At 49.4% G+C, this 14,139-nt stretch overlaps 1 protein-coding gene across 2 annotated transcripts in view; it reads left to right on the forward strand.

The window, feature by feature from the left end:
- LOC123762721 (probable serine carboxypeptidase CPVL) overlaps positions 1-14,139 on the forward strand; it is a 108,795-nt gene that overhangs the window by 19,868 nt on the left and 74,788 nt on the right. For both annotated transcript variants that reach the window (XM_045749434.2, XM_069332308.1), the window contains exon 4: positions 9,141-9,324. In XM_045749434.2, coding sequence (XP_045605390.1) covers positions 9,141-9,324 — 184 coding nt within the window. The remainder of the gene's footprint in view (positions 1-9,140; positions 9,325-14,139) is intronic.

Raw genomic sequence — 14,139 nt, forward strand, 5'->3', positions numbered from 1 at the left:
TTGGTTTGCGCCTCTGCTGTGTTATCGAGGTTTCGCCCTCTGCAATTTGCATTCCGGGCTTGTCGATTGTTCTGGTGGCCAGTCTGTTTAGGGTCCTTCCTTCTTCCCTGGAGTTGCCGGTCGATGCTGCTTCCTTCCTTTCACTTTGCCGGGTGTTCTGGCGCATTCCAGCCGCCAGAACAATGGACAAGCCCGGAATGCGAACCGCACGGAGAGCGAAACCTCGATAACACAGCAGGATTCGGCTTCCTCAGGGCCACTTGTTTTGGTTCCATTCGGGCTGCTTCCCCGTTGTTTCTTATCCCTGGAGGGAGCCTTGGTTCGTGGTCCTTTGGGTTGAGCTTCTACTGTGTTATCGAGGTTTCGCTCTCTGTGCAGTTCGCATTCCGGGCTTGTCCATTGTTCTGGCGGCCAGTCTGTCAAGGATCCTTCCTCCTTCCTTGGAGTTGCCAGTCGATGCCGCTTCCTTCCTTTCACTTTGCCGGGTGTACGGCTGCTCAGAGGTGGATCTCTTCGCGTTGGTATGGGCTCGGTATTTTCCATAGTCCATGGTGCCGTTCCCTGCCTGCGAGGGTGTCGCGGTAGATGTTGCTCCAGGTCTTGGCTCACTTAGAATCCTTTCAGGGAAGGGTTCTTATCCTGGCTATAGTGGCCAGCCCGGTCTTGGTTCCAGGTGCTATTTGCTCAGTGTCCGAACCCGGGCGTCTCTCCGCAGCTCTGCCTTTACTGGCAGATTGGGCCAGTGAGTCACCTAGCTAATTTCCATTCCTGCTCTGTACTTCACATCTGGTCCTTCTGATGTGGGTGTATCGCTATTTCTATGGAGTTCGGGTGGCTTCTTTGATGGTGTACCACCTGTGGTCTTCCAGGTGACAGTATGTGGTCTGGAAGACCACATACTGTTGCCACATACTCTTGGTGGTCTTTCTGTCAGTTCCTTTCTCTTCAAGGATTTTTGTTGATCTCAGACTAGGTTGTTTTGTTCTTTCTCTCTTGGCATTTTCTGGACTGGCGTCTCATGCCATATACTGTCGTTACATATCGCATGGCGCATCATGGAGCTCCTCCAGCTTACGTTCGAGGTGGATGTTACTTCTGCTCCATTCCACAAGTTCCACAAGTTTTCACCTCCAGCCTACTCTTGCGCTACCTGAGCCTTCCTGGTCTTTGGTTTGGGTGCTTTCTTTTCTTTCTTTTCGTTTTGTGGTGGCCCCTTGGGTTGGTGATTGCTTTCGTAAGGCCGCCTTCTTGTTAGCCTTGGCTTCTGGTGCACGAGGAGGGGGAACTTCATGCTCTCCTCCGGTGCTGGGGGTTCTGTTACTTTGGTCTGGGTGGTTGGTTTGTTCAGTTGCTGCCTTCTTTTCTGGTGTAGAATGAGACAGCGGGCTTTCGAAGGGGTCTGTGGTGGTTCTTGTTAGGTTGGTTCAGCCAGGGGTGCATCATGTATTGTGTCCGGTGGCAGCTTTCTGCTGCTGCCTGCGTGCCACCAGTTCTGAGCCGGTGGACATTTTTTAGGTGGTTCCGGATTCCCTGGTTCCCTGTTCCAGGGCTCGTGTATCCAGCTGTTCGCTGTATCATTAAAGACAGCAAGACCGCAGCAAGCCTGCGGTCTACCCTCGTGCCCGTGATGTACGGAAGTCCGAAGTTTTTGGTAACGTGTCTTAGGTGGCCATTTGGGGCCCGTGAAGGGGTTATGGAGCTCAGACAGGGCAATGGGCTGGCATGGAACCCGACTCGCCTAGGCGGGCTCTCCCCTCCCCATATAAGGGGGAGATATGCTAACGAGCGGAAGTACTAGTTGACGGCAGGGTTACCAGTTTAATTTTTTCTGTTTAACCCTTAACATGCTCGGGATTTAATATCCTGTCATCCCCACAGGCGCATGTCATTTTGAAAAAAAAAAATATTTTTTCTTCCTAACCTGTTAATTTGTGTTCACTGATCATGGGAAAAAATAATAAAAAAATCGTGGCATATATTGCCCGCTATAGGGCGGGGAAGTCTGGCAAATTATAGGCACTGACTCAGCATGCGTCCCAGGTGGTCTGTTGCTCGCCAGCTGTGTCACGTGGGGGTGGGCGGTCCGGGGCTCTGCTAACACTCGGCTGCTAGGGGCTCAAAGGGCCCAAATACTCAGCCCCTCCGACTCCCTGGATTCACCGGAGTCTCCTTGGTCACACAAGATAGGACCAACAATGCCCACCTCCGCAGGTCTTTGCTTCCACCACAAAGGGGTGCCACTGATTCACCCTGGAAGCCCTTCAGTCAACCACGGGGAAACTGCTGTTAACAGTTCCGGCCTAGACCCGTGGGGGAGTGAAGGAAGACTCAGGCTTACCTATAACCATAACCTCCCTGAGTCTTGCCTGCCAGACAAAAAAAGGTTGCAGGAACTCCTTTCCCGCCTGTCTTCTCTATCTTCCTCTTAGCAAGGTCGCCAGCTGGGTTATTATATCTGCACCCCAGCAATGCAGTTCAGTGGGTGTATCATATATCGTTTGTAGCCAGAAATGTATGCTCATAGAGAAATATCACAAATGGAGGCACACTCAAACACAGTAATAAAATGTGTGGATTTACTGACGCAAATTACATGAACACACACACACAATCACAAGTAATACATGAATATGGGAATATGGATAATAAGTCTGGAGATCGTCAGCCTCTTCTTCCACGACCTCCAACACTCCTTCAAATGGGCAGGAAGACCGGAGTCTCACACTCTCACAGGAGGGCCTCTTCACCACGTCGGCACCTCTTCTTCCCTGTCCTGCCATCCACACACACTGTCCTCCCTGACAGTCCTGGACACAAGCTGCCTTGCAGCCTACTCTACTATTAAAGTAATAAAGTCTTGCTGCCACATACACGAGTAAATATTGTGGCCTAACTAGCCTACTCATACAAGGGGTAATGGGAGGGAAAAATGATCTACCTTACACTCCTGGCTCACGACGCCTGTCCCTCGATGGTGTGAGGTTCCCACGCTTCCTTGGGTCAATCCTCGACGATCCAGGGCGTTCCACAGGTCCTCAGGTGTCGTGAAGCCTTCGCGTCGTCGCCGTTCCAATCCCTGAGATTCAGCTGCCCCAATCCTGGTTCATCGATGGGCGCTGAGCTAATCACTATTTTTCCCCACACTCGCCTCTCCCACAGGGCGTCGCTCCTTGTCCTAGGCACGGTGTCGTCCTTCCAAGATTCTCAGTGGATGTGACCCCAGTCACAGCTAGCTTGCTCGCCCACCTTCCAGACCTCAACGTCCAGCCAGCGGCGCCGCCCAGCGTCGTCGCCGACTATTTTCCAAGTTTGGGCACTTCTCTGCTCACTGAACTTGGTTCCTCTTTTGCTTCCCAGAAGCGCAGGGTCTCCAATAACGGTGGTAGGCTGCGCAGGCCAGCTCAATCCACTGAACAAGGCTTGCAGAGCCTCCAATCCCTGAGAGCAGACCGAGGCGCGTCCTGTCGCTTCCACGGTCAGTACAACTCTGACGTTGGCGCCGCCCGGGGCACTCGGTGACGTCATGGCGGGCCCTGATTTGTCGCCCGCGACCTACGTCGACCAATCCGCGATCGACTAATGTCCCTTCCAAAAGGTCACATCTGCCGTAGGGGATACTGTTTCATTTTATAACAGGGCGCCAATTTTCCTTTATTTACAACTTATAATATAACTTCCATGCCTTAACTGGCAGCCGGTCTGGTCGCCACATATATCATTAGACTCCCTGAACCTCAGAGAATCAGTAGGGAGAGCTGATATGACTCTTTAAGCCGGCAAACGAAAGAAATAGGAGAGGGCACCGTAACAGCTGTCAGGTCGGAGTTGCCACAAAGAGATAATTACCTAATTATTTCAATGTCTATCTTCTTGAGGTTATCTTGAGATGATTTCAGGGCTTTAGTGTCCCCGCGGCCCGGTCCTCGACCAGGCCTCCACCCCCAGGAAGCAGCCCGTGACAGCTGACTAACATCCAGGTACCTATTTTACTGCTAGGTAACAGGGGCATAGGGTGAAAGAAACTCTGCCCATTGTTTCTCGCCGGCGCCCGGGATCGAACCCGGGACCACAGGATCACAAGTCCAGTGTGCTGTCCGCTCAGCCAACCGGCTCCCAAATGTCTCTGATTGATTTTTCATAGTTTTTTTTGCTGTAATATTATTCAATAGTGTGTAGTTTGATATATTTATATAATAAAATGAGTGAATCATTGCTGTACTCAAAAATATGGTGTGCATATTGTTGATTCAATTATATTCATCAATCAGTGAACAAATACTTTGTCGGTTATTACACTATAAGCACAGGTTATATATAAGTATTTGCATGTTTTGTTCACTATAACGAACCACTAAGTAGCTATTATGAGTCAAAAAGTAACGAGGAGTGACCGCCGTGTACCAGCCAGCCACTCCCGCCCTCCCTCCAGTCATCTGACTCACCCACATTCTCCTCCCACAATACTGTTTTTTCTATAATTCACTATATACAGACATTATATATAAGTATCTACATGTTTTGTTCACCATAACTGTACATCTAAGCTTGTATGGTGAGCAAAGGCACAAAGACGTAGGACCTCACACAGTCAGCTGATGGCTGCCGCCCTCAAGGCCAGACACACTAATATTTCTCCTCCAACAATGCTGTGTGGTGTTACGCTACATATCTTATATACAGACGTTATATATAAGTATTTACATGTTTTGTTCACCATAACTGTACATCTAAGCTTGTATGGTGAGTAAAGGCACAAAGACGTAGGACCTCACACAGTCAGCTGATGGCTGCCGCCCTCAAGGCCAGACGCACTAATATTTCTCCTCCAACAATACTGTGTGGTGTTATTACGCTATATATCTTATATACACATGTTATATATAAGTATTTACATGTTTTGTTCACCATAACTGTACATCTAAGCTCGTATGGTGAATAAAGGCACAAAGACGTAGGACCTCACACAGTCAGCTGATGGCTGCCACCCTCAAGGCCAGACGCACTAATATTTCTCCTCCAACAATACTGTGTGGTGTTATTACGCTATATACACACATTATATATAAATATCTACCTGTTTTATTCCCCATACTTGTACAAATAAACTGGTATGGTGCCCAAAGACCATCGTGGTAACCAGTAAACACCACCGTCGTCTGCACGGTGGCGTCGTGCAGACGATGCCACCACCCTCACCAAAATGGCGGCTCCAAACCTTCTCTTGCTGTTTATACACTCTATACACAAGTTATATGTAAGTATCTACATTTGTGTTCACCATAGCGAACCACTAAGCTGGTATGCTGAGTGCAGTCAATAAATGGTGGCCACACAGTCAGAAATAAATAAATAAGTAATAAATAAATATGTTTATTCAGGTAAGGTACATACATACATACAAGTGATGTTACATTAATGGATTGATATATAGATAGAGCTAGTACATACAATGCCTAAAGCCACTATTACGCAATGCGTTTCGGGCAAGTTATTGCGACATCGCCATCGACATCGCCAAGAAGACATCGCCACCATCCTCCCTCCATGGCGCACAGCACTGAATATCACCACAATCCTGCTATTATCAGAACCCTGGTCAGTTTTATCACAGTCAGGGGTCTTCTGTAATAATATCATCGCTACATAATAGCATGAAGAAGTATATTTTGGCATTTTTAGGCGATGCTGTGGTCACAAGCTGAACAGCAGTGCTGTTAGCTCATGCTGCGTGCGTCAGGCTTGGTTGCTCACTCAATACTGAGGCCAATAACACCCGGGAGTTTGGTCCACGATTTTTTTTTTAAATGGCGTCTGTTTACAAGAGCCCTGATGAAGGTGTGGTGAACCCCGTGTATCCGCAGGCCGTTTAAATCTTGCGTAGTACTCCAACACATCATATGACGTGATGCGCAGTTGACTGGAACAACGTCCAACATGTCATATGACGTGATGCGCACTTTAAGGGTTAATTTCTTTCTTTTAATGGGAGTTTCTTTGCTTTTTCGGGCTGTAGTTCGCAATTTTCTGTAGTTCACAGTTTTCTAGCTAGTTGTTTGTATTGGCTTGCCTATCTTACTGGATGCCCACCCTAGTCGATGGCAGAATACGACATACTGTACTGTACTCTAAATGTAGAGTGGTCATACATCATTGCTCCCTGCACCTCTCTGAGGGAAACAAGGTTCTGGTGCTGGTGTCCGGTAGGCTTTAGGAACTCCACTGACTGATGACCCCAAACTAATATAGCACATATCAGTTCATATAGCTTCATGGAGCCTCTGGGGCTTCCCACAAAAAATAGCGTTTCATTACATTCAATGTTGGATTTTTTTTACATTTTACCATATAGAGTGGGGCCTCGATTTACGATGGTAATCCGTTCCCAGAGACGTATCGTAAGTTGAAATATCGTAAGTCGAAATGATTTTTCCCACAAGAAATAAAGGGAATTGAATTAATCCGTTCCACACCACCAAAAATATTAACTAAAAAATACATTTTATACTGAATACAATGTTTTTCTCTAACTACAGTACATATGTTTATCTTAACTTTATGGAGGACTCTTAACCCTTCAATTGTGCATCGCATCATATGATGCTTTGACCGACTTGCAGTAAATTGCGCATCGCATCATGTGATGCTTTGGAGTACTACGCAAGATTTAAACGGCCCGCGGATACACGGGGTTCACCACACCTTCATCAGGGCTCTTGTAAGCAGACGCCATTTAAAAAAAAAATCGTGGGCCAAACTCCCGGGTGTTAGGGGCCTCAGTATTGAGTCAGCTACCAAGCCTGACGCACGCAGCATGAACTCACAGCACTGCTGCTCAGCTTGTGACCATAGCATCGCCTAAAAATGCCATAATATACTTGTTCATGCTATTACAGTATGTAGCGATGAGGTTATTACAGAAGACCCTGACTGTGATAAAACTGACCAGGGTTCTGATAATAGCAGGATTGTGGTGATATTTGGCGCTGTGCGCCATGGAGGGAGGAGTAATGCTGTGGGAGGGAGGATGGTGGCGTTGTCTTTTGAGTGTGTGTGGCCACCTTTTATTGACTGCACTCACCATACCAGCTTAGTGGTTCGCTATGGTGAACACAAATGTAGATACTTATATATAACGTGTGTATAGTGTGAGATAACAGCGAGAGTAGGAGGTTGGGAGCCGCAATTTTGGTGAGGGAGGAGCGTCGTCTGCAGGACTTACCATGTTGTTTACTGATGACCACGATGGTCTTTGGGCACCATACCAGTTTACTTGTACAAGTATGGTGAATAAAACAGGTAGATATTTATGTATAATATGTGTATATAGCGTAATAACACCACAAACAGTATTGTTGTAGGAGAAATATTAGTGCGTCTGGCCTTGAGGGCGGCCGCCACCAGCTGACTGTGTGTGTAGCTACGTCTTTGTGCCTTTACTCACCATACAAGCTTAGATGTACAGTTATGGTGAACAAAACATGTAAATACTTATATATAACGTCTGTATATAAAAGCAAAAACAGTATGGTGGGTGGAGAATGGTGGCAAGTCAGGGTGAGGTGAGGTGAGGGAGGGAGTGGCAGCCAGTGGCAGCCAGTCACTGCCTGCCACTGCCACTGCCACTCAGCATACCAACTTAGTGGTTCGTTATGTTGAACAAAACATGCAGATACTTATATATAACCTGTGTATATAGTGTAATAACCGACAAAGTATTTATTCACTGTTTGATGAACATAATTGAATCAACAATATGCACACCATATTTTTGAGTACAGCGATGATTCACTCATTTTATTATATAAATATATCACACTACACACTATTGAATAATATTACAGCAAAAAAACTACGAAAAATCAATCAGAGACATTGAAATAATTAGGTAATTATCTCTTTGTGGAAACTCTGGCCTGACAGCTGGTGATCAACAGACCGCCTGGGACGCACGCTCAGTCAGCGCCTGATTTTTTCCAGAATTCCCCGCCCTATAGTGGGCAATATAAGCCAATTACGATTTTTTTTATTATTTTTCCCGTGATCAGTGAACACAAATTAACAGGTTAGGAAGAATTTTTTTTTTTTTTTTTTTTTTTTTTTTTTTTTTTTTTGGTATGCACCTGTGGGTGTCAAATGGTATATAGCTATGCACCATTTAAGGGTTAATGGCGTATGGAAGATGATGATGAGGGGAAAGAGGAGAGGTGTTACTGTTTGGAAGGGGAGTCCCCTTCCATTATAACATCAGGCAGTGATGATTTCTCTGGGGCACACTCACTCCTACATTTTGCCTGCATACCACTAGGACCTGGTTGTGGTTCAGTGCTTGTTTGTCTCATTAAAAATTTGTCTAGCGACACTTGTTTTTCCCTTCGTTTTAACATTTGTCTGTAGTGATGCATCATAGTGTCACTGAAAAGGTTAAGGCAACGGCCTACTGCAGCTTGATTTGGGTGAGTCGTTTCAGCAAAAGTTTACAGTTCTTCCCGTGCTGTACACATTTTCTTAATATTTGAGAAAGGGATATTCTGTACTGCCTCTATGGTCATCCTCACATGTGTTTTCATATGTTGAACCTTTCCACTGATTTCTTGGGACCCATGGCATGATACATAATAATCAGTTTATGTTCAAAAAGCAAAATATCACAAAAAAAAAAAGAATTTCTTATAAGCGTGATCATTACTAAGCGGGCGGCTCTAGTAAACTGAGGCAGGTCGGCCCGTGTGACCGGGAACCGTGCGCTTGGTCGACTCGAATCTGTATCAACAAATATCGTTAGTCGATGACACTATTGTAAGTCGAGTCGCATTTGCTGATTTAAATTGATATTTTGTCTCAAAATTATCGTAAGTCGAGTCGCATTTGCTGATTTAAATTGATATTTTGTCTCAAAATTATCGTAAGTCGGGGCAATCGTAAGTCGAGGTGCCACTGTAGTTGCTATAAATACTATTATTTTAGGATGAGTTGTGATTTCAGAGTAAAAAAATTTTGCCCAACAGACCTGAGCACAAGATAATGATTACATGAGTATAGTTGTTTTTAGCACTGGATGTTACCAGCATATTTCATTGTCTTCAGTTCTTGAAATTCCATAGTCAACATAATTCCATTAAGTACTGTATGTCCCGTCTCAGACTGGGTCGGCTAATGCTCCGGTGCTGCTGTGGCTTCAAGGGGGACCTGGCGGTTCCTCACTCTTTGGCTTGTTTACTGAACACGGACCTTTCAGCATTGATTCCAGCTTGCATATGTTGCCGCGGAACTACTCCTGGAACTCAAACCATAATGTCCTTTACATTGATAATCCAGTTGGCACAGGTGAGTGTAGTATTTATTTACAGTATATGAACATAAAGCATAGTATGAAATGGATAACTTAGCATCTCTAAGTTATGTGAGGCTTAGGAGAGACAAAGAATTTAGATAAGTCATAAGTATAACTTGTACTAGCAGTGACTGACTGACTGGCAGATATTTACCTGCACCTGTGAGTCATTCCTTCATTATAGGGCATTAACCCTTAAACTGCACAAAACATACATGTATGTAGGGAGTAACTGTCATGGAATCTCGCACATTGTACATATGCGAATGAGGATCTAGCACACGATTTTAAATGCCCAATGAGGGATAGGGGCAGCTATAGTCCAGCCATGGCTGATATTAAACAGACGCCATCTTGGAAAAAAATCGTGGATAACATTCCCGGGTGTGAGAGCCTCGGAACTGAGTGAGCAACCAAGGCTGGCACACGCAGCATGAACTAACAGCACTGCTGTTCAGCTTGTGACCACAGCATTGCCTGTGGTCATTTCTGGGGGGAGCCCCGTCGGCTCCCCGGAGCTTTACCGGCTGATATGCTAATGTCAGACTTTGGCATCAGTCATGTGTATGGAGTTCTAGGGCCTACCGGGGACCACGAGCCAGAACCTGGCCCCCTCAGAGAGGCAAGGGGAGCAATGGCCTATAGAAACCCCCGTGTGGTTGGAAGCATTCTATGTCTGCCATCGACCGGGTCAAGCATCCAGAAAGGTAAGCATTCCAAAACAAACCCCTATTCTGGTGAAAATTGCTACCTAAGCCGAACTAGTGGATAGAACTCTTCAACAGAAAACAAGGAAACTAGTATGACGTCATACGTCACCGCGCCGCTGTCTGCGCAGCTCCCCCCTCCCCGGGAGGGGGAAGGGGGAGCCCCAGACCTCCCACGCCGGCTATCCACCCATCAGTTCTTTGGCTGATGCTATAGGCAATGGTTATGTGCTCCGGCTCCAGTGGTTGTTTCAGCACTGTACCTAGAGTGTGGTGTCTGTTTTTCTAGGTGGTGCGTGAGCCGGGAGTGATTCTTCAGTACTCGGGCTGCATGCGCCTAGGGTTCCCTTCCTTAGGTGCCCTGTAAGTACTGCCCTTGGGGCTTGGGGCCACCTTCCACAAGTTCCTTGGGTCCTGCCCCTGCTTGGCCGTTTACTGCTTGGTTTTCGGCCGCTCTTTGTGTGCTCGGATGTTCTGTCTCCCTTGTTCGCCTTAGAGTAAGGGGCAGTGTTTGCACTGGTGGGGCGCGGGGTACTGTGCAGCTTGTCTTTACCAATCATAGCGGCCGGCTCTGTTCCGCTTGGGTACGCTGTCCTCTTGTGGGGTTTTCTTTTTCTTTTTGTTTATCTACCTGGTGGGGGGGTCTGCCTTCGTTCTTGCCTTGTGTCCCTTGTGTTCTGAGTATTTTCTGGTGGTACCCCCTGCTAGGTCCCCGTGAGTGTACACGTCCCGGGGGTTCAGCTCTTAGAAAGTTGTTTGGTAGCTTTGGGTGCCGGTTAGCAGTACCGTGCCTGGGATTACCTGAGCGCGAGTCCTCTTAAAGTAAACGCTCGGGACCCTGGGAAACCCCTGGGGGCGCGCGGGTCCGATGGATGTGACCCCAGAGTCCCCCCCCTCGCTTCCAGCGAGTTTGAGGGTTGCTCTCACCTTTTGTCTCTGGGTGACTCTCTGTTTTGCCTCCGTCTGCTGCCTGTGGGGTCGGTGACACCTTCGACCCGGAGTCCTGCGAGTTTGGTTGCTCGTTGTGGCTCGGTTACCCAGTTGTGCTAACAAAGCGGGTGCGGGCAGCAGGGGCGTTGCACTTGAGCCTTGGTGGTGGCAACGTTCTCGTGGTTTCCTCCCCGGGAGCCCCGGGGCTGCCCCGTTGTAGTTCGTTTTGGGACTTGGGGGTGTTGGTTGCTTCGGTTCCATCCACGCCCCCTTGTCTTTCCCCTGGTTCACCCTTCCTGCCTGCATCCGGTTCCTTACCGTCTGTAGGTTCGGGGCGGGGTTTTTGGTGGTGTTGAGACTCGGGCAGTCTCGGGGAATTCCCCTTCCGGGGTAGTGACGGGGGCATTTGGGCCTGTTCCTCCAGCCGTGTTGTATGAGTCTGCCAGTGGGCTCCCTTCCTTAGTGTTTTCACGGCTGCCCCAGTTTTCTGGTACGGCCGGGGCTTTGGGGGAACGGCTTGGCCCCGGGGCCTGTCGTGTAGGTTCCCGGGGCTGGGGAGGGGCTGACTTGGTGGGGCCTTGGCCCCGTTAGACCCCGTAGGGGTTTTTATCCCCCTCTAGGCGGGGCTTGTGGTTACGCAGAGTGGGGTCTTTCCTCCCCACTCGCCGTACGTGCTGTTGGACGTCGGCCCCTCCCCGGGCTCGGTTCCTTGGCCTTTGAGTCGGTTGGTTCCGTCCTGTGGGTGGATGTTTCCTTCCCCCCTTTTTGGGACGGTGTTTTGTCATGTTTCCCCGTTCGATGGGGTTCTGCGTGACTTCTGATCTCGGGTGCGCCTTCGTGTGCCTTCGGGACTAGTGTTGGCTTCTGTGTTCTCGAGGGTACGGGAAGGTTTTTCGCTACTTCCCGCATTATTGGAACGTCTGTCGGCTCCTCGTACTTGTCGCCCTGTTGGGCTACTTGTCGCCCTGTTGGGCTACTTGTCGCCCTGTTGGGCTACTTGTCGCCCTGTTGGGCTACTTGTCGCCCTGTTGGGCTACTTGTCGCCCTGTTGGGCTACTTGTCGCCCTGTTGGGCTACTTGTCGCCCTGTTGGGCTACTTGTCGCCCGGTTGGGCTACTTGTCGCCCGGTTGGGCTACTTGTCGCCCGGTTGGGCTACTTGTCGCCCGGTTGGGCTACTTGTCGCCCGGTTGGGTTCCTTTTTGGGCTCTTTGCTTCTTTGGCCGCTTTTATTGTTCCTGCTTCCTCTTTTGGCTACTTTTCTCGTGCAGTAGTCCTGGCTGGCGCCTTCCTGCAGGGAGGGTGTGCGGTTCGGCCAGCGTGTTGTGCGCATGCGCCGTGGAGTTTGTTTTGGTCTGGGCGGTGTTTCAGTGCTGGGGTTTTGCTCCCTTTTTTGCTACAGTGCTTCGCCTCTCGTTCTTCTCCCTGGCTGCGGTATGTGCCCCTTCGCGCCGGGGGTGTCCTGGTTCCCAGTTGTGGGGAGGACACCGCGGTTTTCCCTGTGTCATGGGTGTGGACCGCCTCCTTTGCCTCTCCCTGCTCTCCTGCGGGTCCAGCAGGGTCCGGCTCTGGCGTCTTCACCTGGCGGTGCTCCCAAGTTCTTCTGGGCACGGTTGAGTCGTGTCAAGTTCATGCCACCATTCGCCAGGTGAGTTTCTGCGGTCTGGCGTCTTTTGGCCGGGCGCTGGATGCGGCGGTGTTTATATACCTGTCTTTATTTAGGTATATTTTTGTACGACTGAGACCGTTCGCACACCAGTGACTGTCCCTTTATCACCCCTTCCTGTCCCCCTCATGTGCATGTCCAACCCATGCTGGGGTCATTCAGGGGACCCTCCTTTTTTTTTTTTTAATGTTGTGAGGTGTGGGGGTTGTAGGGTTGGTTCTGTACTCACCTGGTGAGGCTCCTGGCTGTGCTTGCAGGATTTGAGCTCTGGCTCTTGGGTCCCGCCTATCTGGTAGAACTTGCGGGATAGTACCAGTGGAGTGCAGTGGTGCTATTGGCACTTTTGGGGAACACTGTATTACCATCGGTGGTCTGTGCTTGTTGCACGACCTACTTGCGAGCATAAGCCTTCTTGCTGGTTCGTCCGTGGACTTCCAGGGCGCACTGGCCTGTTTTCGTATGGCAGTTCCGGCCCGTCCTGGTTGTGGGGGTATGTGGGCTGGTGGACTGCTCCTAGCAGCTGCCTGGTGGGCCATCCTCTGGCTGGTCTGGCCTGACCTTGGGCCAGGCTTCAGGTGTAAAAGAGCTCCCAGTACCTCATCCAGCAGGTATCGAGCGGGGTTTCTCCGCCGTCGGTCGCCTGGTGCAGGTTTCTGGGCCTGCAGGGTTTTGTCGTGTCTCCGTTGGCCCTGTCTGGGGTCTGCCTGCTCCGTTCTCTGCCTTTGCAGAGGGGAGTTGCTATTTACATGTTGCATGTTGCAGTGGTGCCTGTTGCTACTGCTGCACGTGTGCATTGGTACTGTGTTTCACGGTGGCGTGTCCTTGTTCCTGTGTCCAGTTGTGGAGTGGCACTTTGCTGTCGTTTTGTGCCTGGGGATTGCGTGGGGTTTTTGTCCCTGCCTGATTGTCCACCCCTGGTTGTTCTCCTGGGGTTTTTTGTGCTTCTGCTCTTTCTTCCTGCCTCCTCTGCAGCAGGGATGTTCTGCGTGTGTTCTTAGGCGTTGGTCAGCCTGTGTCCTGTGGTGTGCTTCTTTGTCTCGGTCTGTTGCAGTTGTTCGTGCCCCTTGGTTCGGGTCCTGTTCTGGCGGCGACCCTTCCGCCTTCTTTGGTTTTCCTAGCTTGCCCTGCCGGTTGTTGTTGTTTTTTTTTGTTTTTTTTTGGGGGGGGGTTTCTTGCGATGTCTCGCGTCGGACCCGTCGTTTCTGAACTCCTGGCGGGCTTGCATGCTTTGGGGAGTTTTTCTGTTCGGCAGACGTTCCATCTCCTTGTGCCGCCTGGGTTTCGGTGGTCGCGCCCGAGATCTTCTCGTGGCTCCGCCTTTTTCCTGGGCTCGGGGGAGCCTTGTCGGGGCTGCTTATGTTTTGCCTCGTGGTCTTGCCTCCGGTTGGTGGTCGGGTGGCTTCGTGGTAGGTGTCCCACCTGCGTGCTTCTCTTGGCGGCAGTATGGGTATTTTGGCGGTCCTTCCTTTTCCTGTCCCTTCTTAGGTGGTTACTCTGGTTAGCTTGG

The sequence above is a fragment of the Procambarus clarkii genome, chromosome 27 (assembly GCF_040958095.1).
Source record: "Procambarus clarkii isolate CNS0578487 chromosome 27, FALCON_Pclarkii_2.0, whole genome shotgun sequence".
Classification (NCBI taxonomy): domain Eukaryota; kingdom Metazoa; phylum Arthropoda; class Malacostraca; order Decapoda; family Cambaridae; genus Procambarus; species Procambarus clarkii.